This window comes from Panthera leo, chromosome D3, assembly GCF_018350215.1.
Source record: "Panthera leo isolate Ple1 chromosome D3, P.leo_Ple1_pat1.1, whole genome shotgun sequence".
NCBI lineage: Eukaryota > Metazoa > Chordata > Mammalia > Carnivora > Felidae > Panthera > Panthera leo.
Window position 1 is genome coordinate 19390047 of NC_056690.1, and position 25020 is coordinate 19415066.

Genomic DNA, 25020 nt, shown 5'->3' on the forward strand with positions numbered 1-25020 from the left:
CAGACACCCAGCCTGTCTGCATCCTCAGATTGCCATTGGGCTCTGCAAGATGGGGGTCAGGGCTGGGTGTGGAGAAGGGATGCCCAGGCTGGAACAGATGCAAGCATGGAAAGGGAGAAGGGAGGGGTAGAAAGAGGAACACATTAGTTGTGAAGCAGCAGAGCAGAGCCCAAGCTGTGACTGTTGCCCAGTAATGCCAAAACATGTCAGTTTTCAAAGATGTCCAGCACCGGCATGCTCACAGAATAGCGAAATCTGGAAAACTTAGTGTCCATTAAGAGCAGAATGGCTCAACGATGTGGTTGATTCAATCCATGGGATTCTCCGTAAAGCCAAGAAGGTGAACGCAATCTATGTGGAAATACAGAGTTGGATCTCAAGGACACTGGGGGGTCAATGTCTCAAGGACACTGGGGGGCTGCAGAGTGGTGAATGTCTGCATTGGGCATGCGAGCCATTCCCAAGCATCACCCCAACTTTGCAGTGGGTGTACGTATCGGTCAAGATGCGACGCATGCTGAGCTCATGGGGGTGACCCTGGTTGGGGAAGGTACCTGGCTCGTCAAAGATCCTTGGATAGGACCCTAAGAGTGGAACAACTGAAGAGCACTGGCTTTCATTTCTGCTTCTTCCACCCAGAAGCCTTTTGCCACCAAGACCCTACAACTGGCTCAATGGTGTGCCAGGCTCATGGGAAGCAAGGAGGAACCATCTCCTTCTCCCTTAGCATCTAAGTCACAGGTAGGACTCAGGTCCAAGACATCCACTGAGTGCCCCTGGACTAGGAGCTGGCCTACACAGACTCTGCCCATTGAAAGAGGATTTCAACTACCTCCATTACGATCTCAGTCCGTACTTCCTCACTGATGAAGTTCTTTCCAGCTCATCTCTTAACTACGGCAAAAGAATTAGCAAGCAAAGCATCCCCTGAGAACTGAAGCTACCCCTCAAGTAATAAGGACTATCCTGATGTCAGCAAGACACGACATGACTGACCCCAAGACAATGCTTCACCTGACCATCACTGCCCACCTGCATACGCCCACCGACCTTTGTCCCACACTTATCTCATATGAACCTGGAAGCATTTTTGGCATGTTGGAGACAGTCTTTGGGATTCTAGTCCTGTCTTCCCAGTGTTGGCCTCTCTGAAATAAATTCCCTATTTCACCACCACTCCTCTCTGTGCCTTTGGATTTTATCAGCAGTGAGTGGCAAACCTGGTCTGTTTGGGACCCCCTCTGCCCCAGTTACATCTTCTGAGAGGGGCCAAGAATCCTGCTTTCCCTATGCTGGGCAAGGCTGCCCCACTGATCCCCCCAACATGCACCCCACACTTCAGTGGACTCACTGGAGTATTGCCCCAGGCTGGTCTTACTGCCCACCTTAGGAGAGTCCAGCCCCAGGTCCTGTCTGTAGGGTCAGCTGAAGCCTTGGACCTGCTCTCCTAGGAAGGTATGGGATGTGGCGCGGGGGTGGGGAGGTGCTTCATTAGTTTCCTTTCTCTGTGTCTTTGTGTGGGGGTAGTGTCTGCCCCCTGGCTGGGTGATGTCTGCTGGCAGGTAGGTGGTGGGGGGGGGGGGGGGGGGGGGGGCCAGGTATAAGGTGGTCAGAGGAGCATTTTTACTTTTAGATCTGGTCTCAAGGTATGGGGTGGGAGTGGGTCCCTGGAGACCCTGAGCCACTGAGTTCCCTAATAAGCTTCCAGGGTGGGGAAACAGGCAGCGTGAAAACTGTCCTGAGGACCTGGTGAAACAGAGGGAATCAGAGCCACTGCTCAGGGAGGACTTGCTGGTCTGAATGAATGCATGTGGGCCCTCCCCAATTACTCAGGGGAGACTCATCCTTCTCCTTCATTCCTACCGCTTAGTATTTCAGCACAAAAAGAATTTTACTTCTTGCCCTCAGGGAAGGGAGGTGGGGCTTCATGGAGAGCCCCTTTCTCCCACAGACACCTGGAACGCGCAGCCAGCCCACTCCTGCTGGAGGCTTTGTCGAAGGATCTGAGGGTCTGAAAGGAGTGGAACAGTCAGTGCCCACCTCCAGGGCAGGGCAGGGAGGAAACTGCTCAGCTGGGTCTGGTAAGATGCCCTGTAAGGAATGTGTATATCAGGGTTTCCCCTGATGGGGCACAGAACTGCACAGGTGAGGCCGTGAGAAACACAAGGCAGGCGGCGCAGCTCCTGTCTGCCAAGAAGCACAAGGGCTGATGGTGGGCTTCCAGTGGCTAGGCAAGCTTCTGAAGGACCGAGGGCCTGCATGGTTTTCACTGAGGACCTGGGGTTCCCTTGCTCGTCCTGTATGGACACTTACTCTTAGCCCATCAGGGGGCTTCTACGCCAACTCTGGTGGGGGGGGGGGGTGTGTGTGCTGTGTCTGCCCTGCTTAGGGATGCAGTTGCACCCCCTGGAAGCCGGGTCTAGAAGCCATAGAGAAGATGTCAGGTGGGTAGACTCCAGGATTTTTGTGCTTTTTCCAATTTGAGATGGTCTCTGAACTGCTAACTGCAGCCCACAGCACCGCCTCACCGTTTTGCCTTTGGACTTTGCTAACTAAGGGTATGGAGGAACTGAGGCCCCCGCTGCAAAACAAGTCAAACTGAACTTCCTGTGGGGGCAAGATGGGGCATAACAGGCACTCAAACAGAGAGAGGGGCAGGAATTCCCCCAACCACTCCCAACTTGTGGAGCCAGGCAACCTCAGTGTCCCAGAAGGTCAAATGGGGAAAGAAACTGGAGCATTTGGAGGAGGGTGTGGGCGGGTTCAGGGGCAGGTGTACGAAGCTGTGTCGGAGGTGGGGGGGGGCACACGGTGGTGGCAGAGGGACTCTGCAGGGGGCAGAGGAGGGCGGCAGCCTCACCTGGACTTGGCCCTTCCCCATGATCCTGTCTGTGCTCTCGCCGTCCTCCTTGGTGATCTTTGTTTTGTTGTAACACTTTTCATAGCAGAGAATCCTCAAGGTCTGGGAGCCTTCCAGCTCGATCTCAAACTCCTGTAGCCCCAAGAAAGGAAAGTCCCTTGTTAACAGGTCCAATGACTTCCTTGCTGCCCCAAAAGGACCCATGACTTGAGACCCTGCTTACTTTAGTCCTGTGACAAAGACCCTCAGAAGCTACTTCCCTGTGAGCATCCCATTGTGGCTCAATCTGGATGCTTCTGGAAGCTCAGAATGCCTCTCACACTGAATCCAAACTCCCTAAGCTAGTATGTCAAAAGGCAGTCCCCATTCCCCCTGCATCAGAAGCTCATGGGTGCTGGTTATAAATGCAGATATTCTATGGACTTTGGGTGATAATGATGTCAGTGTAGGTTCATTGATTAGTTGGGGAGGCTGTGCATGTTTGGGGACAGTGGGCATATGGGAAATCTCTGTCCTTTCTGCTCTGGACCTAAAGCTGTGGACCTAAAGCTGCTCTATAAATTAAGTTTATTTGAAAGCGGGGAAGGAAATCGACCCATGGAGGTGATATAGGAGAGGAAAGAACCGTTCTTATAGGTTTTCGAGTTGTCTGCTGTGGGATGTGTGGTGTTGACTTTCTCCTCCATCACCACATGATGTCTTCAGTAAATTCTACATTTCACACCAGTGTTTTTGCAGGCACAGGTTCACGGTGGGGAAATGGAAGAGGGTGGGGGAAAAGAAAGGAGATATTTCTGAGCCTGCATGGGGGTGGGGAGGGTGTGTGTGTGCCAGGAATGTGTAACAGCCCTGATGATCCATATGCACACCCAGGGTGGCCACCAGGTGATGCTGGTCTGGAATCCTCCATGCCTGGGTTCCTTGAGCCCTCTACTGCTGGTGCCTCCAGAACCCCTCCCTCATTGCCCCTGTCAGGTCATGCTCATTTACTCTCTGCAAAGCCTTTGATGGATCCGTCTGGCTGTGATGCTCCCTTGTCACGGCAGCCATCACCCTTTCTGCACAGATGCCCAGAGCTATAATGATTGGGCAATCCTATGGGCTCCCTGTGCCCCAGTCCTACTAAGGCAGCAAATCTGATGATGAGAGTCATGGATGCCAAGAAAGGAGAGCTGGGTGCTGGCCCCATGGCTCTACCAGCCACATGACCCAAAGTGGACCAGACAGCCACTTGGTCTTAGCTTCTTCTTCTCCAAGGGAGCAGGTGGTTTGCTTTCCACCCACAGCCTCAAGCATGAGGCTTTCCTAGGCCACAGCTACTCCAGAAACTGGGAAATGGCACTCTCACAGATCTGGGGACTTCATCAATATTGGCTACTCTATAATCATTCCCACACTCCCAAAGGCTCAAGGTGAGATGGTGAGCAAGTTACACAACAGCTCTCCAAGGTGAAGGAGAACAGAGCAGCAAACTATACAAATCCAACACTCGGCACAGGCAAGTAGGGTCCCTACCCCAGCCCTCCCCCGGCAGAGCCCCAGGCTTCCAGAAACCAAGAGGGCTACAGGGCTCATTCCAACTTCCGAGGAAAAACAGTATGGAAATCTACCAAGTAAACTAAGCAATAACAAAGGCAGCACAAAAAACCCTTTTAAGTTTCTTTTCCAAAACCTTCTCCAGAAAAATAGGCTGTTTCTTTGTGATGGGGAGTGAAGGGGGTTGGATTCTCAGGAACACAGAGATAAAATCTCTTGGACTGGTCGCCCCCCCTCCTCCCAGGAGATTCCTGGAATGCTGGTGGAATGTGGGCAGCGGAGGCGGAGGCGGCTGCCTGCGAGGAAAGACATTAGGGAGCCCAGGGCGGGTGGGGTGGGGGCGGTGTTCAGACTCTCCCCATGGAAAAGATCCTGGCCTGCCAGCCAGGGCCAACATACAAGACTTGCCTGGAAGTAGTGCCTCACCTCATTCCAGTTGGGCTCAGCTGTGTCTCTGTAAACGCGAGTCTTGGCTTTATTCACAAAATAACCGAAGGAATCAACCTCCAGGGTACAGTACAGATCTGTGGGAGGGCAACAAAGGGAAGGTGACCGTACTTTTCCATATTACCCGAATTTTCTATCAGAAGCAGGGGCTATTTTTGTAGGGGCCCAAGGGCAGGCTGCCCCAAGATGGGCGGGCCACTGGGACAAGATCATTCTGAGCTGAGAGCAATCAAGACCATCTGGGCTCAAGAGAAATTTTGCCCTTCCTGTAACTGCACAGAAGAATCTAAATTGGGGGGTCTTTCCCAGAATAAGGGTTATTAGCAGAGATAAATCTAATCTGAGTGACCTACTGGTGAGGCAGGGCAAACATCTAGTTGCTAAATATCTGCTCTTCCTGTTGTCCTGTGAAGTGCATTCCTTTCCTCTGAAGCCCCAGACCTCTGCCCCCTTCTCCTAGGTTCAGGATGACATATATGCCTCATTTTGCCTGTCTTTGTGACTTCCATGTCTGTGTGGATTCCCAGCGTGTGTGCTATTAAGTTTAATTTTTTCCTGTTAGTTGGCCTTGAAGGGGACAGGAGTTCTTGCTCCTTGACATTTTCAAAATCAGAAAAAAAAAAAAGTCTTAAGTTTCTTTTCAAAATAACACAACACTGAAATCAATAACCAATATTGCACTGCACATTAACTAACTAGAATTTTAATAAAAATTTGGAAAAAATAAAGCAAAACACCAGTGGCCAGCATGGGCCCCAGCACCTCACGTGCAGATTCCGCCCCGTGGTACAGCTGAACCAGCACCTGTCAGAACGTGTGCTCACCTGGTCATTTGACAAATCCTGGCTAAAGCCTCTATGTGAGCAGAACCCTATGGGTGGTGACCTGGGCAGAGATGAACGTACCATCACCATCAGGAGGATGATGCACAGAGAAGGGTGGGGCTAGGGGAAGTGCCGACCACCTGCGCAGACCCTGCTGTAAGTTTACTAGGTCAACTGGGGCAAAGGGTGCTGCAGGCCAGGATGGGGCACCAAAAACAGCTCACTGCTGGGAGAATTGTGGGGTGCAGGGAGAGCGGAGGTAGGGACCAGGGAGGAGGCCACTCCCAGGGCCTGGATGAAGGGTGGGGCAGGTGGCCAGAGGTAATGAGGAAACTCCACGGACAGAGAATGTCATCTTACTGATATGGCCAGGGAACCAGATGGTGGTTTCTGTCCTAGCCACAGGGCAGAGAGGGTAGCACCTCTCACTGGGGCAGGGCATAAAATAAGAGAAACAAGTTTGGGAGCCCAAGTGATAGATTCAGTTTCGGGATGTGGAGCGTAGAGTGTGGGACACTGGGGACTCAGACAGAAAGTAATAGAGGGAGGCCAGGAGACAAGAGTGGGGACGGAGAGGCAGTTCCAGACATCAACTGCGCTGTTGATGGAAGGGCCCCTGGGCCTAGGAAGAGGGAGTGTATGCAGTGAGGGAGGAAGGCCTAGATGGAACCCTTGAAAACACCAGCATTTGTGTGAGAGGGGTGTGGAGCAGGTGCTCCCAGGGGAACAATTACACCTATGTGACAACCTAATGGAGGTAAAATCTGCACACTGTACAATCCATTTGCTGTAAGTTTGAGGATTTTTAGTAAATCAGCATTGCCACTGTTGCAGAACACTGCTGCCCCCGCCCCCCCCCCCCCCCAAAGGCCCTTTGGAATCAACTTCAGGCAAATCTCCCATCCCCAGTCCCAGGAAACCCCTGCTAGGCTTTGTCTCCAAATTTTGCCTTAGAAATTTTACACATGTGGAATGATACAACATGTAATCTTTTGCACCTGGTGTCTTTTTTTGGGAATAATTCTTTTGAGGTTCATCCCTATCGTTGCCTGTATCAGTACTCCATTCCTTTTTATTGCAGAATGGCGCTCTGTCGCATGGATGAACGTGTTATGTTTATCAGGCACATCCAAGTCTTTATACAGACATGTTCTTATATCTCTGGAATAAATACTTAAAAGCAGGGCTGCTGGGTCACGTGGTACGGGTGTGTTTAACTTTTTAAGAAAGTGTGAAACTGTCTTCCAGGGTGGCCAAACCATTTCACATCCTCACCAGCGGAGTGTCTGAGGGTTCCCATTTCTCCATATCCCCACCAACAGTCGTCACTGTGTACCTTTCTGGTCATCACCATCCTGGTGGGCATGAAGTGGAACCTCAATGTGGTTTTATTTATTTTTTTTTAATGTTGATTTTTTAGAAGGTGCAAGTGGGATAGGGGTGGAGACAGAGGATCTGAAGTGGGCTCTGTGCTGACAGCAGTGAGACTGATGTGGGGCTGGAACTCACAAACTGTGAGATCATGACCTGAGCCGAAGCTGGATGCTGAACCGACTGAGCCACCCAGGTGCCCCCTCACTGTGGTTTTAGTTTACATTTCCCTATGACCGTGAGCATCTTCCCATGTGCTTATTAGCTACTTGTATTTCTTTGGTGAAGTGTCTATTCAAATCTTTTGCTCATTTTATTTTATTTTTATTTTTTTTTAATGTTTATTTATTTTTGAGACAATGCGACAGACAGAGTGCAAGCAGTGGAGGGGCAGACAGAGACAGACACAGAATCTGAAGCGGGCTCTAGGCTCTGAGCTGTCAGCCCAGAGCCCGCCGGGGCTCGAACTCACGAACCGTGAGATCATGACCTGAGCTGATGTCGGATGCTTAATCGACTGAGCCACTCAGGCACCCCTATCTTTTGCTCATTTTAAAAAACTGGCTTGTCTCCTTAGCACTGAGGTCTAAGAGTTCTCTAATATGCTCTGAATACAAGTCCCATATCATGTATATATGGTTTGTAAATATTGTCTTCTATGCTGTGGCTTGTCAGGGATTTCTTGTTTAGTTTTGCAGCATCAGTGGGACAGGTCAATAGCACAGTGCCTGTCCTCTGTCCTCCTAAGAGGGACGATGAGGACTTGTTTGGAGTGCCATGCTGAGAGACACAGTATGTGCCACCCTGGACTGAAATGAAACCAGCCCTCACTGATCTGACAGCTTGCGTAGCTGAGAGGCGTTCCCCGCCTGGGAGGGGAAGGATGAAAAGGGTAACCAGTTAGCTGTCAGCAGCCAAATCTACTCTACTGGCTGGGGTCAAAGTGCTCCCTGCAGCCCTCCTTGCCTGGAACTCAGGCTGTATTTCCTGGCTACAGAAAACTCCAGTGCCTGCAATTACAAGACCCGCCTGCAGGGGGCAACTCACCAGCTCACACATCCCGTCCACAGACCAAAGAAGGCAACAGTCCACTCTGGGTATCAACCAGCACAGGACCTCACCCGGTTAAGGGCCAAAGGCGCCTGATGATATTCTGAGCCACGACCCTGGTTCCAGGGTCCACAGCCTCCAGCTTGGTGCCCTGTCACCTTCTTCCTCAAAGTAACCACTTACTTGAACTCTGCTTAAAGCCGCTGGCGGAGTGGACGATGACATTGAGAAATCCATAGAGCCCCGGAGATTCATCATCTGCGCAAGAGACCAAAGAGGTGAGCATCGTTCTCCTGAGGGAGGCAAATGACAGGCTGTGCTTCAAAATCAACCCTCAATGGGAGGGTTTGCCATTTGCTCAGCATGGGGCCAGGTGATGTCATGAGCCAGAAACATAACCATTGTAGCCTCTGTCTCAGGGGTCTTAGGATCTGAGTTGGGTTTACAACACAGGCAGACCAGGGACTGGGTTGAAACACAGTAAGGTTCCCAGGACAGGAGAGGGGAGGGGTAGGGTGTGTCATGTGACATGCATGTTGTCATGTGAGGAGTGGCATGTGACATGTGTTCATGTGCACAAGCACATACCTATGAGTGGGAATGAGTGTACATAAGTGTGTGTGCAAGTGAATGCAAAACACAGCATGACCAAAGGTGTGGGTGGGAAGTGCCTGGCTGGGAGGACAGGGGAGCAGGACCAAACCCAAAGCACAGAGGATCCGAGATGCGTCATGTGACCAGGCACAAAGTCATGGGGACAGACCACCCCTGACCCATCCCATCTACCCCTGGGAGGGGCCAACAGACCCTATGCAGCACACACATTCTGTCAGGATGAAAACCCATGGTCTCACAGACAGTGCTGGCAGCAAAAAGGGAAAGCAGCCCTTGTGAGGACAGCGCACCTTCTTTGTTGATGGTCAGTGGAATGCTGTGGACGGTCTGAAGTTTGACACACGAATTGGTCAACATCTGCAGCTCCACGGATGTTAGGGAGAAGCTTTTGAAACCTGAAGAAAGTGGAACCCAGGTGCATCAGCCAGCCAGTCAGCATAGCTCCTCAGACTCCAGGGACACCCAGAGCGCCTTCTCCAATGTGCCTGCACTGGACCTGCACCACACCCTGGTGAGGAGCTGTGATGGCCAGGAGGGGGCGATCTGCTCCCACGAGAGGAGCTGGTAAGTGGCCAAGCAAGGTGTGGCTTTGGCCCAGGCTGGGTTTGGCTGGTGGGGACGGGATTAGCATTATGCTTGCAAACCCATGAGCTGGCCAGGCAACTGTGAGTGGTGACCTGCAGAACCTTCCCGTGGGGTATCCCCCCACAGACACCCAGTACAACCCTGCCCTGCACTCTGCTAATGAGGGCTCCCCATCCCCACCCGGTGAGGAAAAGGGGTTTATTTCTGTTACGGTGCTGAGCAGAGAATAGACGCTGACATGCTGCAAATGGTTGGGGTCCCCTGGTTACAAAAGGAAACCCGGGACATGAGCATGGATGGGCAGGGCAGCAGGCACCGGCCATCAGAGCTGCCAGGAGTGCCTCGTCCTCCAGGACACAGGGGCACTGCGGGGGGTGGGGGTGGGGGGCACTGGCTCAGCACAGGCACGGATGATAAGCTTGGAGGGTAGGGAGCTCAGGACAGGGCAGAGGCATGTGGGGCTCCCAGCCCACCTGGGACACAGTGCTCAGCCTGGCTCTCTCTGCAGACACTCTCAGAACAGTGGGCACACAGAGTGCACATGGGAACCTCTTAACAAGACAGCTGAGGAATCCCAAACTATACAGCTGGGGGGCAGAGGAAGGAAACAGGACCTGTGGCAGAGTCTGTCTTCCCACCCTTGAAGACGGCCAGACAGAACCAGGGGCAGCTCTGAGCTTGGGAGAAGCAGGAAAGAACAGCTAAGAGAGGGAAGCGCCCAGGGAATGGACTGCCCCAGACAGGAGCAAGCGCCCTATCCTAAGAGTGGTCAAGTGCTGGCCCCTCAGATAGCAGAGAGGGGCCAGCACAGTGTGGCTGTTCAGGCTGGTCCAGCCAAGGGCTCCTTTGGCAATAGCACCTGCTGAGGGGACAGGCAAGAGTGCAGGGGGAGCCACAGGGAGCAGGCAGGTTCAGGAGGCAGGCAGGGCATTGGGGGAAGGCATGGGTGGGGGGGTGGTGGGAAGGAAGGGTTCATAGGGGAGGTCAGAAAGTGGGAGGGGGTGATGCACAGGGGATGTGGGGAAGGCCTTGGAAAGGGGGTACAGGGGGTAGGGCCCTGGCAGGAGCTCCTGACCAATTTATTTTCTGAATCAGAGCTCCCTGTAGCCTCTCACTTGGATAAGAGTGCCACTGCCCAGCTCCTCAGGAAGAAAGAAAAGGCTTGAAACCACAGGAGGAGATGAGCATCCAGGCCTGAGGTTCTCAGCCTCTACATGCGGATGCCACTTACACTTCTTCTGCTGCTCCCGGATGTTCTCTCTCCACTCAGCACGCTCATAGTCAGATGAGATGAGGAATGTGTAACTCTAGGGGGTGAGAAGGAGAATACACCCTGGTTACCTCCACTGCAGCTCAGGCACCCACATAGAGTCCTGCAGTGCACCCCTCCAAGGCACACCTTGGGGCCAGAGACTGGCTGGAGCCTGGTGGCTGAGTGTGCTCACGGCTTGGCTCATGCTTCTGGCACTCTCCACCCTTCCTGCCAGCTGGGCTTCAGGCCATAGCTCCTGTGCCCTGGGCAGCTCTGCCTCTGGCACCAGCCCCCCTGCCTGGACTGCCTGGGCCAGGGCATGACATGTTGTAGCTTAGGGGCCACAGAGAAGGTTAGCAGGTGGGATCTGCAGAAGCCGATGCCACTTTGACTGACCACCTGTGTCTAACACACGAGCCCTGAGCTGCGACCCAGAGACAAGGCTCCTGCAGAGCCCACCAGCTGCCTCTCCTAGCTGCACGCTGACAGCTATGTGTGATGCCCACAGCCCCAGAGGGAGAGGCCCGGGCTCCAGATGGCCCCAGGAGCCAGACTCAGGAGAGAAGGTACCTCGCAGGTTCACAAGGTCCCTGGACAGAATCCCCGTACGAAGAGCCCGGTCTGCACAGATCTGTGAACCCCCTGCCCTATTTGAACTTCTTGGAGACGCTGTTACCGCCCAGCTGTGGGGGTTGAGCCAGCTGTCAGTCAGTCTGGGGGGCTCCGGCCTAAAGCACCAGTCAGAGGGACACATGGGCCTGGGTGTGCTATACTGAACAAGTGTCTCTTGGCATGGGAACATTCTCCAGAAGAAGAGGGCTGCTGTTGTAGAGGCCACACAGGAGCCAGAGACCACAGCTGCCACACAGCTGGGTGGTGAGTCTCGGCCACAGCACAGTGAGATTCTAGATAGACAGGAGCCAGGGGCACTCACCTTGCCATTGCGGTTGTGCACCCTGAAGGCCATGCTGGGGGACATAAGCAGGAGCAGTGACTCTTGCTCTGAAAGCTTCTTCTTCAGCCTCTCGATGGCCTTGCTGCCCTTGTTTGCTCTCTGTGGGGAGAGGCCACATGATCACATTTCCATTCTGGGGGCCCCTTGTTACCCGTTCCTGCCTGGCCCAGTCCCACTGCCCCCGGTGCCTCCCTCAACCTGTTCGGTTTGTGGTGTAGTAGGCCAGCAGGTGGGTGAGGGTTGAGGAGACCCCTGTCCTGCTGAGCCCACCTCAGCCAGGCATCCCCGAGCTGAAGCCCAACCTTCTGGGGACCCACTTTGTCTGTGGCCACCGCATGGTACCTGCTCTGGCCGGGCCTAATCCTACACTTGAATGCCCCATCTTCACTGTTCCTCAAGTCTTGTAAACCTCTCCAGAAACAACTGGGGGCCGGCCTAGGGTGGGCTGGAGGGGCTGTTCCCCCACCTGGAACGCTGTCCCCATTAGGGCAGCTGAGCACCCCTCCCACCCCCTATGCAGGATGGCTCCAAGCTTGACGGCGGGCTCACAGGGGTCCCAGCAGGCCCCAGGCTCAGGAGTGGGTCAGATACTTGTGTGCAAGGGGCTGCTGCCACTCAAGCTGCAGAGCCCAGCCTTGCTCCTTTCCAGCTGGTCTCACCTTCTCTCTCTGGATATCATTCTTGATCTGGGATATCTTGATCTTCATGGCATCCAACTCCTCGTCCAGCACCAGGGGGATGTTGGGAGCCGCCTCCGACTCATCCACTGTCTGGAAGCTGAGATCCGTGAGCGGGATGTACCATTTGCAGTCATACTGCTGGGTTTTGCTGAGTGAGGAAACCACACATTAACACTCTGCTTTCCTTCGCTAACGTCTCTGTTTTCAAGAGCCGGGAAACCCCAAGTTTGGGGCTTGCGCAGTTTACCTGAACTTAAAACCTAGCTTGTGGTCCATGTAGCAAGCTGGCATAAGGCCATCGGCAGACACTGGTGACCCTGGGAATGGGCACTCTGCACATGTGACTTAGGCCAGGTCCACCTTATCCTGGGCTGATGGTGGCGGCTCCCTGGCTCCCTGACGTGGGAGCATATCGGGGAATCCACTGGCAGGACAGGACTGCAGACACCCACAGAGCTGTAGAGTTTGAGGGGCTACAGACCTACCAGGGGTAATCCTCTGCCTTGACAGAAGGGGAAACTGAGGCTCTCTTCTGAGGTGACTGATTTAAATCTGCTCAGAACGGGGGAAAGAGCCTAGCTCTGGTCTTTCCCAACATAACCTTCTTTCCTCCATTCCAGCTGGTGCAACCTGGGTCATCTGAGTCCCAGGAAGAGGTGTGTGTGTGTGTGGTGGGGGAGCACCTGCAGCCTAGGCTGAGAACAATTTAGAAGCTCTCACAGGTATGGGGAGACAAAATACAGTGATGGTCCAGTGATACCGGCCCCACTCTGCCAGCCTGTACTAGACCCTGCAGCTCCCTGTCCTGCCACTTACTCTTCCTGGGTCATGACATGACAGTTGCCCAACAGTACCTTGTCAGGTAGGTCCCCCTTTTTTTCTTTTAATGTTTACTTATTTTTGAGAGAGAGCTAGAGACAGAGCACAAGTGGGGGAGAGGCAGAGAGAGAGGGAGACACAGAATCTGAAGCAGGCTCCAGGCTCTGAGCTGTCAGCACAGAGCCCGACGTAGTGCTGGAACTCACAAACCTTGAGATCATGACCTGAGCCAAAGTTGGACTCAACCAACTGAGCCACCCAGGCACCCCGATCCCCCTTTTATCTATAGGAGGCAATAGGCTGGTCACTGATCCTGAACTAGACTGTCTCCAGGTTGTTAATGATGACCTTTAACCCTGAGCCTGGCATCATGGCCAGTTGGAAACAATGTAACTTAAAGAGTATATCCTGACCACATAGTTACAGAACTCTTTGGGCTCATGTCACAAGAGAAAAACAAAAGCCAGGTTTCATCCATCTGTGAAACCCACCCTGTCCCCCCGACCCCAAGACCCTTCCCACCCGGCAGGATGGGCGCCATGTAGTCACTCACCCTCCACTCTGCTTCTTCAGCTTGGTGCAGAGGAGCAGGTCGGTGAACAGGAAGACGTGGCGCAGCTTGCGGGCCCCCTCCACCAGCTCCACCATGAAGCTGTCCTTCAGCAGCTGCCGGTGCTATAGGGGGGGCAGGGGGATGGTGCGGGCTCGAGTTAGGGCAGTGGGCCAGCAGGGGGGCAGGCCCTCACACCCTCAGCCTCCTACTTTCAGGCCCACTCTCCAGTGCTCCCTCTGTCTCAGCAAACACACACTACACTTTCCTCTTTATTCAGTAAAGTTTCTTGAGTGCTTGGCCTGTTGAGGAGGGTGAGTGGATAGAGTACCAGCCATTGGCTTGGAGGCTGGGGAGGGGGAACACTATAGCTACGTTGATGGCCTGCAGAGAAAATGATGGCAGGAAAAACCCCTGTGGGCAGGGCGGTCCACGCCTCTCCGAGACAGCAACTGGAGACCCAGAATGGACAATAGGCCAGCCATGTGAAGGACATTCTTGTAGAGGGACCATCATAGCCCAGGCCTGTGGCTAGAAGAGCTTGGTGCTCCAGGCATGGGTGGGGCAGCCTGGTGAGTGGAGAGGAGGTGGGCCCAGAACACTTTAAGGGGGCAGCCCCGACAATCATGGTAGAGGCTGAACTTAGTTTTCCGTTTTTGTTTTTTAAAGTTTATTTATTTATTTTGAGAGAGAGAGAAGGTGCGAGTAGGGGAGGAGCAGAGAGGAGAGAGCGAGAATCTCAAGGAGGCTCCATGCTACCAGTGTGGAGCCCGATGCAGGGCTCGAACCCACAAACTATGAGATCATGACCTGAGCTGACCTGAGCTGAAGTCAGACACTTAACCAACGGAGGCACCCAGGTGCCCCTGGACTTAATTCGAGGGCAATAGGAAGCTGAGTAGTGTGCCTACAGATGGGACTCCATGCTCTAATCTTTCTAAGGTCAGTGCCCACTGACAGGCAGAAGCCCACATAGGATGCCTGGATTCCGACAGCCTGAGTCTGAGATGACCTTCCCAGGGCCCACTGGACCTAGACCTAGAAGGGGGATGCGAGGCACTAGCCCACCAGCAAGCTACACGCCTCTGCACCCGGGTACTTCATCTGAAAGACCAGAACATTCCCACTGGGTCACACAGCTCCAGGGGTGGCTGAATGACGTGAATGACACACCAAGGTAAGTCAGTAATTCATCTGAAAAACAGTGCCCAGAACCTCATGTGGGTCAATGCTGTACCATGCCAAGGACACAAAGACAGGACGAGAGGCTGACGTGGTGAGCCTTTCCTTTCCCCGTGCACATTCCAAGTATGCTGTGCAAGCAAGTACATGGCCTGATTATTGGATGGGATCCCCAGAACACCCTGTGGGCAGGTCCTTAGGCCCATTTCACAGGTGAGAAATGGGAGCCTCAGATAGGTTTACCACCTGTCCCAGGCAGCACAGTGAGCGAGCAAGCAGCAACGCTGAGCAGTCTCTGTCCTTGGGAACTCACAAACCCAGGGGAGAGAGACCAGGTGCTTAGAGGCAACCCAGCCAGCCTGGCTCCAGGGAAGGCCCCCCAGAGAGGGTGACTCTCCACTTCTCACTGTGATGGCCAGGGAAGGGTCTGGAGGATCAGGTACATATATAAGAGTGGGCAAAGACCCATAGCATCTCCCCAGCAAGAGGCATCTCCAACGCCCCGTGAACTTGGCAGGCCCACACGCCTGGCTCCGCTGCGACCTGCAGCCTCAGAGTTGTCTTGGGGAGTACCTGCCTCCCTGAACTTTCCCATACTCTCTGCGAGAGCTGGAGCCAGCAGGGCTGCCCAGAAGCAAGTATAGCTTGGGCTGGGCCCCAACACTCCCAGGTGCAAAGGCCACACGTCATTGTCGCATTCAGCTTGGCTCACAATGGCCAGCTGGGTCCTGGCTACAGAGAGCAAATGATTTAAATGGGAGAGGATGAGTGGAAGGGCTGGAAGGCTGCCTGTGTGCGAAGGCCATGACTCACTGTCACTCACCCTGTGCCTGCCTGCCATGGGCAGACAGCCCACCTGGCATTGACACCCACAGGAAGCAAAAAAGTGTGCACCTGGAGAAATGTCCACACAGGGCTGGAGACCCTGGGGTAAACCTGACTGCTGGGTCCTCACTGGGGAGCAGGTCTGAGACGGGTCCTGGGACCCTGAAGTCCCAGAGGAATGAGTGGACACATGCCCCCTCAGCAGGGACAGGACAGAGGGTCTTCCAGCCCAGAGGGCAGGGACCAAGGGACCTTCTGTGATGAAACATGGATCCTTTCTCCATACAAAGGGGCTGAGCTTCTGGCCACCACCAGCAGAGGGCCCCCTACGTCCAGCTCAGAAGTAGACTCCTCCCCTCTGTCAACAGGTCAGAAATGCCCAGAATCCAGGCAGTGACCACCCTCCACACACCAGCTGGCCCACCTTTTCTCCCTGCGAGGTCCTGTTGCTCACACATTCAGCTGAAGTGTCACATTCATCCTCCACAGGATCATTGAGTGTCACCCTGGTGCTTGTGGCAGCCCACACACCTGCCTTGCTGTGTTGAGAGGACATATGGCTGGCTGACTGTGGGGAGCACACAGGTGCCCCGAGGGCTCAGACTGCAGCCCTGGGAGGCTCTGATGGGCTGACCCTGTTCTGATACTGTGACAGTCGCCAGGCCCCTCCCCATGAACGCTTGCCTGTGCAAACCCTCATCTTTCTATGAGAAATCCCAAAGCTGAGGGCACCCTGACACTTCCCTCGAAGCATCCCAGTCCAAACCCTGCTCTGGGCCACACTCTGTCTCCAAGGGCCATGCAGAGCATGTGAATCATGCGTGTCACCTGCCAGACCCTGGCAGCATGGGTGGTGAACAGCAGCAGCTCTTCAGAGTAAGGCTCATTCACTGTGAGTTTTCCCTGTCATGTCACAGTTGGCCTCCCTCGCGAGGAGGCACAGGGCCTTGCTTCTGAACCCCAGTCCACCCTGGGTCTTGCAGCATGCCCAAACAGAAAATACCCAGCCAATGGGCAGGAGGGGGTTCCCAGCCCCAAGAAAACAGGCCCCCAATTACCATGCTGGCAGATCCACAAAGGGAGTCTGGACCCTGGCACAGAGACCAGAGCCAAGGGAACAGGAGGGCAGCAGACTGATGGAGTGTGAGGGAGATGGGGGCTGGACCTGAGGCACAGACTCTTAAGGCTGGTAGTCCCATCCTGATGCACAGTCTAGAGCCCTGACCCCTGGGTAGATGCCACATCTTGACTATGGAGGTCAGCCAGCCTGGGCCTGGGATCAGCCCTGCTCAGAGCCCAGCTCCAAGCCATACGCTGAGGAAGGATCCTGCTGCTGAAATAGGCCCATGAAGAAACAGCAACAAATCCCCATCTGCACCCACCCAATTTCAGGAAAGAGAGAGGCCAAGGGTAGATGATCGTGGAGGAGGACAGAAATGAAAGGAGGGATGGACAAGCTGCAGGTCCAACAGCGAGCTTGTGAGGGGATGCTCGGCCCTTTGATCGAGGCATCTGAGAGGCTGCTGGACCCTATGGCCATCACTTGGGTCTCTTCTCAGAACCCTGGCTTCTGCAGGGACACCCTGACAGCCCACATGGGACCAGTGTAGAGCTGGGAGGCCTGTGCCTGCCCAGGAGACAGCCCTCTCAAAAATGATCATGAGCCCTAACCCCAGGCCCTCAGAACCAGTACGACTTCCAGTCTGGCCCACCTGTCAGGTCCTCCAGGGGCCACAGGCAGGGCCACAGCCTGGGCTGCACCTGGGTCACAGTCCCATAGCACTGTGGGCTGTGGTCTAAAGATGGTGTGACGTCAAGTGGCTGGTAAGGACTGTCCCTTTGACTCAGCATCTCATGCAGAGCAAACACGCCTGGGTAGAGCTGTAGGGAGAGAGCTAGAACCCGCTGGACCCCGGGACAGGGTAGCATGATGCTTCTTGAGGTCTGAGGGACAGTGACTCAGAAGAGCCAGCTTGCTGGGGCCATAGGAATGTGTGTGAAAGAGAATCCATGTGTCTCTGTGTCTCTTTGTGTGCATCCCCAAGCAGGCAGGCATGTTTGTGTGTGTGTGTGTGTGCATGCGTGCGTCCCTGTTGGTGTGTGTCCAACTAATCTCTTTGTGTGTCCCATATATATGTCTCTGTGTGTCCCCTGTGTGTGTATCCCTGTGTATGTGACCACATGTGTGGGTCATGTTCCTGTGTTTCTGTATGTCCTTCTGTAAGTTTCCATGCCCCTGTGTGCCCCAACCTATGTGTCCATGTGTATGTGTCCCCCATATATGTCTGTGTGTGTGTTTGTGTTCCTGTGGATATCACAATGTGTGTCCCCTCGTGTGCATGTCTTTGTGTGCACTCTGGGGCACCGTAATGGTGGCAGGAGGGAAGGCACTCCCCTTGGGAGTGGGGAACACCTGCTCGAAGGGACAGCATTGCCTCCTTGAAAAACTAACATCACCCCGCCAGGGAGTGAGGTGTCTGCAGCCGCTGCTGTGCACCTTCACTGCCTGTGGCCCATCCTCTTCTCTCTGCAGGGATAATGCTGGCTCAGCCACTTCAGTTTTCTGAGCCTCAGTTTCCTTAAACATAAGAAGGGATGCAAATACCTGCCTGGTGGCATTTTTTAGAGGATTAAATGGGCCCCACAGGGGGCTATTGGTACTATAAGCCAAGTCCTCTGTAGGTACAGGCCTTGTGTTGAGAGATGCCCTATTGTCGTCGGGCCTCCCACAGTTGATGATGACTCTGAGTGGGGAAGGTACCACCACCCCCATTTCTACAGACAAGGAAACTGAGGATAGTGAGGTTACATCCTGTGTCCGCAGTCTTCTGAGGACGGGCCCCTCCTTCCCCAGGGGTCTTCCCCTAGGCTGGCCGGCCTCCTCCAGCTGTCATCTGGGCAACATTGGCCCTCACCCCTAGACAGAGCCCATTCAGGGAAGACCCATCTGGAAGAAGTGCATTGTTATGGACTGATGTTTGTGTCTACTCCAAAATTCATATGTTGATGCCCTAACCCTTAATGTGACAGTATCCAGAGGCAGGGCCTTTGGGGTGATTAGGTTTAGGTGAGCCCATGAAAGTGGGAGCCTGTGATGAGACTGGTGTCCTTATACGAAAAAGAAGACAGAGATCTCTCCATGTGCCATCTCCAAGCTGGGAGCCATCTCCAAGCCAGGAAATAGGCTCTTACCAGATCCTGAGCACACACCTTGACCTTGGGACTCCCAGCCTCTAGAACTGTGAGAAATGAACATCTGTTGTTTAAGCCCCTAGTTGATGGTATTTTGTCATAGCAGCTGAGCAGACTCAGACACAAGGTTCTGAGAAGAAGAAGCTAGAGCCCAAGGTTCCATGGAGGGGGTACTGGGAAGTTTCCTCAGGTACAGGAACTGGAGTTTAGTGATAAACCTGTAGGGCCTTGCCAGGTGAGACCAAGAAGGGTTGCCAAGGAGGGCACAGGTGGGGGCAGAGAGAAGAAGGAAGATGGTCAAGGCAAGGACCAATGAGGCATCAGTTGCTGGTTGAGGATGCCTGGTTTGGCTCCAAGCAGGGCCGGATTTAGCATGTTTGGCCCTGGAGGAGGCCAGGGGCCCGAACCTCCATTCCCATGCCCCCAGAGCAAGACCTGAACCTGGGGATAGCTGGCTGCATGCCAGCGACCCAGCTGACATTGCCCATCAGAGCAGCCCTGGCTGTGGGGTAACTCAGTGGGGTGTGGAGGTTCAGAAGGTGGAAGAAAAAGTGTCCCCAAAACAACATACCCGGCAGCTGAGTGTGTGCTGAGGGTCCTGCCTGACCCTCCTGCCCTCACACCTGTTCGAGGGCTCTCAGTACCTCCCTGCAGAACACTCCCTGGTCCCTGAGAAAGCCTCACTATTCAGTGGTATTGCTGAGGTCACATGCCATGTCTGATGGCGCTGGAACCCCAATCCCTATGCTGTCTTCACCCCCACCCCCTTCCCACAGCATCTCTTACAAACTCTGCCAACAGGGTCTGGAGTCTCCAATTCTCTAATCCTCAAGCAAGAGCCCTCTCTTCTCCTCTGCCTGAGCCTCACCACCTCTCGTCCTCAGCCTGCACCAGTGACATTTCCTCAGTGGCTCCTATTCGGCCTGCCCACCTGCCTTCTTCCATGAGGGGCATTTGGGAATCTGGATAGAGAATGGTTCCAAGAAGTGGCTGGCTGTTGGGAAACAAAAAACCCACACGAAATCATCCCGTTTGTGTCCCAGCCTGAGTTGGGGATGCCGGGCAGCACAGGGTGCAGTGCTAAGAACAGGCAGGCAGCCACATGGGGAAATCACTTGGCAGTGTAAAGTTAATTCAGCTAAATAAATGAGCACCCACCCACTAGCCCATAGGACCCAGGCCTGGGAAGAAAAGTGCCAGCAGGATCCCTTGGTCCTGACTGGTTCCTGGGAGCCTGAGAAGGGTATCCTCCTGGGATATGCTTGCTGCTCACAGCCCCTGGGGTGCCAGGGGTGAGAGCATGCAGGCTGGTGACAGCATGTTCCAGCCACAGTTTAGTGTCAAGGAGACACCTGTAATGCTGCCCAAAGTCACTCTTCCTCAAAGAACACAGCCCTGGAGCTGTGGGGACTGGCTGAAAAGGATGATGAGATCATAGAAGCCATAGCAGGGGTTGGGGCTGTTGGCTCTGCTCAGGGCTCACACTGGGGCATCTCCACAATGCCCTGACTTACTCAGGTTGAGCAGATGGAGACAGGCCACTTCCCAGGGGACCAGCAGTGACTGTGGGAATACCTCCAAACACCCAAGCCAATGGAGGTACCTCTCCTCTCCCTAGAAACTGCTGAGAGAGCTAGAAACAGAGACACCCCTCCCCAACCCCTATTCACCGACATGTTCCCAGCAGGAGAAGCAGGGGAAGGGGCTCCACTCAGTGCTTAAGACTCTAGTAGCATGCTGAACCAAAGGGGCACATTCTCCTCCTTGTGACCACCTATGCCCAGGTAGCTCTTCATACATGGACCAGAGGAGGGGTGGACATTGGTTCAAAGGAGTGTCAGGGGAGTGAGAGGTGACGATAAATCATAACACACCTGTGATGAACACAGGTGCCAGGGCACATTTGGCCTCACATCCTGGGTTAGCTACTTAGTGGCTGTGTGACTGTGGCCAATTTCTTCAACCTTTCTGAGCTGCAGTGTCCTCACCTGGAAAATACCTCCTGACTTCACAGAGTCATCAAGAGAACTCAGAAGCCCACTTCCTCTCTTCTTTTGGAAACTTGATATTCAATGTCATATACCAAATTTAGAGACAGGAACACAGGAAAAAAAAACAACAGGTATTTCCAAATCTCAGGTCCTCCCCAGCTGCAAGTTCTAAGAGGAAGTAGCCCGCAGCTCCCACCCTTCCTGGGACCTGCAGATTCTCTCCTGACTGGTGATGTAGAGGGTGCTTTCCCCACATCTACAATATGGACAGTGTCCATGTGGGGAAATCAGCACCCCCTGCTTTTAGACAGCCCCTCAGAGGTCATGAGATCCTTTCTGCCTCACAACAACCCCATGGAGGGGCCACAGGCCCTGAGTCACTGTCCTCAGAGAATATGGACACTCAGCAAAGAAATAGGGACTTCCCAAATCAATACCACTGGTAAGTAGTGGGCAGGACTAAACCCAGGTTGGGAGACTACCCTTATAACATCCTTTTTTTTTAAGCTTTAAAATATTTTTTTATTAAAGAACTATAACCAAATGAGAATAAATCAAATAATAGTACTTTAAGAATAGCAAGTTTCCTCCATTTATTTCTTACTCCCAATTATACTTCCCAGTTACTCTCTTTCCCTATTTAATTCTGGTGATTTTATAATTTTGGAAGGTATGCTCATACCTCTGATCCTTGATTCACTGACTTGATTTATTCAATTTGTTGATTTGCACACTGATTCCTTGAGATAAAAAATTAGGACTTACCACACACTACTGCCATCCTCATCCTCCTCTCCTCTTCATGTCTGATGCTTATCCAAGTAGTGTCCTTTCTACCACACTGGGGACTGTAAGCTGGGTTGGGCAGCCTGAGAGGATACACTGAGGAGGACACTCCGGCTGCAGTCAGCTCAGAGTGTAAGTGCCCGACTGAATAGTGATGTCTGCTCCTGGAACAGTGGGGGTGGGGAGCATGAGTGTGGGCACCTGTCTGTCATACTGGGCTGGCCACCACCACCCTTACCATGCGTGGGAGGGAGAGGAGGTGCGTGCAAGTCAGACTCACGGCGTTTCAGAGGGCATTTGCTTCTCTCCTCTCTTGCAGCTGAGGTACCCAGGTGATCCCTCCCACTGAGCAAGTATCATCAAAGCCAACAGGGCCAGATGCTGATGGGGGAGAGGGTGGGTACAGATAAAAGCCCTTGTCCTCATGAAGTGCCCGGCCCCTACATATTTCCTGTCTGGTGGCCCTGAGACCCTGACCGTGGGTCCGCACGAAGGAAGCCTGTGATAACAGATGTGGGAACAAGGGCAGGGCTGCCAACTCCCAATTTTCCTCAATTCCCTAGGGCAGCTGCCTCCAAGGATCCGAAAAGCAAGAAGGGATTTCTCTCCAGGGATCCTGAACAGCAGGATAGGGGGGCTGAGGTCAGACTCAGCACCATATGAAAAGCTGAGAGGAAAAAGGACTCGCACGTTTGCTTCCCAGGAGGACAGTGCTCTCATAAAAGAACAGTCGGCAAAGGAGACAGAGCAGGTGTCCTAGGAGCTGGGCACAAACGCACTCAGTATAAGTGGACTGGGCAGAAGCAAATCCCACATCCAGTTAGGGAGGCCAAAGCTTGGCACTCCTTCGGGGTCCCTAAACTTGGGGCAGGAGTGAACCAGGGGCAGGGCCCCGTTGTTGCTTCAGGAAATGAGATCTGAACCCCCAGGGTCTGGCCACTGGACAGCTGGGTGTGGAGGTCCTAGGAGGTGCTGGGGACCCACTTCTGCCTTCTATGAGCTCAGAGACTGCTTCTGTATGTTGGCTGGCAGGGCTCTTTCCATAAACCATGCCCCTTTGGGTGCCCAGGCACCCATCAAGGTGGGCCCGCGTTCCCATCCTGCTGTAAAAAGGAGGAACAGGCCCAGAGAGGAGGAGCAAGCATCGTCCAGGCTGCGTGGTAGTACGTTCACAGCGATGCTGGCATTGGATCTCGATGTCGGCCTGGCTCCAGGCTCTGGTCAAGCACAGAGGGTGGACTGGAGGGGATACCTCTCTCCTCCTTGGCCCTTCCTGGCCCAGGTCCACCAGGAGAAATCCCACCAAGCCTGTCACTCATGGTCAAGCCTGAGGAGACTCTGGGCACATGGGAGCTTTCTGCTCAGCACTTAGGTACCACTTCCCAAAGAGGAGTGGGGAAGACAGATCTGACAGTGGCCTGCCCACCAGCCCAGGCAGGAGGAGAAGAAACCCTGAGATGGGAGGGTCAGGCCTCAGTACTGAGCACCTAGCACATGAACTGGAAGGAAGAAGTGGCTTTCAGTGGCAACTACAGTCAGGTTCACTGCCAGCCATGTCCTTCCTGGGCTGTATGGCTCCTGTCCCTGCATAAGACCCCAGAGGCAGGTCAGCTTCCCTTGTCATGGTGCTACTTCTGATAATAGATGCTCATGCTTGTGTGGGGTGCCGGCCTCCAGATTTATACAACTCTGCTCTCTCACTAAGTGCTGCCCGCCCAGGATGGCACCTGCCTAGCATCTCACTGGGCCCCTCCCAGAAGGGTCAGAGGCCACTGGGGCAGGCTGGGTCCATGAATTCTTAGCCCCTCTGTTCTATATCCTCTTTTCAATGATGTGCAGGCAGATAAAGACCAGGGGTCGCTGTTAAGCAAGGAGGGAGGAGGAGGACAAAGGAGAATCCTCTTAGCTGAAGACAAGTCAGGCCTATAAACTGCATGTACCTCCCTTTCTTTTTTCCTTTTAATTCCTTAAATCTGATCATACGGATTTCCTGTGCTAGCTACCAAGTCTGTGTTATACCACTTTACTTTTACCAAAGACCTATGTTAGTATCTGTTTTCAGTAACAAAAATAAATCCGAAGATTTTCACTTTTACAAATGGTAATGGCTTCTTCATTTTAACCATTTAAGTTTACAAACGATTTTTTGTTAAGTTTATTTATTTTGAGGTAGAGAGAGAATGTGAGCAGGGGAGGGTCAGAGAGAGAGAGAGAGAGAGAGAGAGAGAGAGAGAGACAGAGACAGAGAGAGAGACAGAGAGAAAATCCTGTCAGCACAGAGCCCGATGCAGGGCTTGAACCCATAACTGTGAGATCATGACCTGAGCCGAAATCAAGAGTTGGATGCTCAACCGACTGAGCCACCCAGGCGCTCCAGTTTACAAAAGATTTCACAGGAACACTCTACCTTTGGATAGCAGGGAAAACCTGGGACTGTTTTTTAATGAAAGAACACTGAGAAGGAACCATGTAGTTCCAGACAGACAAAATGACATCCTCCTTCTCACCAGTCAGACCATGAGCTGACAAGGGTGTGAGGAAAAGAAGGGGTGCCGTGGATACAACCTGCCACGATGGAAGAAGAGGTAGCCAAGTGAGGTGTGCAGCCCTGTAACTCCACCCTGACTCCCCACACAAGGGATTTTTACCCTGCCAGCGTCAAAGACCCTCAAAGGTAACACATTTTCTGTGTTAGGCTGAATGGCAGGCACAGTCTGCCAAAGACGAGAAAGGTGCCCTGAATTCCCCCTGCCCGGTGGGGCAGGCTAGCAAACCCAGACCATCCCCAGTCCCGCTCACCTCTCCCTTCTTCACAGTCATGGACTGGCGGCGGGGCGTGATCTCCTCATTGATGCTGGACAAGAAGTTCTGTGAGATACGTAGGGCATCCTGCAGCAGAGGGTGGTCTGGGTGGCTGGAGGGCGTGTGCTTCAGCAAGTCCTGTGTCGGGTGAAGAGAGGACTCAAATCAGAGACAGCACAGCCCAGGCCCCACCACTGTGTGCAAACTGTAGACACACACTGGGCAGACCCAGGGTCACCAGCTTGCCAAGCATCACCACCACCTCTAGACAGGCTAGGGCTATGCGGGTAGTGCTTGCACGAGTATCACCCCACAAGCAGGTCCTAAACCTAGACGGTGCTCCCATAAGCCCATGTTGTGTGCACGCTGCCAACAAGCTTTTCCACTCTCAGGAGCTAGGGCAGGATTCTCCATCTTCGGCCCTAACACTCTGGGTTGGATCATTCCTTGTGGTGGGGGCTGTCCTGTGCACTGTAGGATGTCAGCTCCCCATCCCTGGCCTCTACCCACTAGATGCTAGCTAGCACTCCTCTTCCTTTGCAGCTGTGACAAGCGACAATGTCTCCGACATGCCCCTAGGGGGCAGAATCAATCTCCTCTAGGACCACTTGTCTGTGTAAGCTCAGGAGAAAGCACCTGGCCTTCCTGGCTCCTCCCCCTTTAGAGACTGAACCTCTCAAATAAGATAAAAACAGAGG

At 53.6% G+C, this 25020-nt stretch overlaps 1 protein-coding gene across 1 annotated transcript in view; it reads right to left on the reverse strand.

Annotated features, from left to right (window-relative positions):
• BCR (BCR activator of RhoGEF and GTPase) overlaps positions 1–25020 on the reverse strand; it is a 128282-nt gene that overhangs the window by 17185 nt on the left and 86077 nt on the right. The window contains exons 8-16 of the mRNA XM_042910425.1: positions 24320–24460; positions 13548–13669; positions 12155–12323; positions 11475–11594; positions 10520–10595; positions 8994–9098; positions 8272–8346; positions 4823–4920; positions 2861–2992 (exon numbers count right to left, since the gene is read on the reverse strand). Coding sequence (XP_042766359.1) covers positions 2861–2992; positions 4823–4920; positions 8272–8346; positions 8994–9098; positions 10520–10595; positions 11475–11594; positions 12155–12323; positions 13548–13669; positions 24320–24460 — 1038 coding nt within the window. The remainder of the gene's footprint in view (positions 1–2860; positions 2993–4822; positions 4921–8271; positions 8347–8993; positions 9099–10519; positions 10596–11474; positions 11595–12154; positions 12324–13547; positions 13670–24319; positions 24461–25020) is intronic.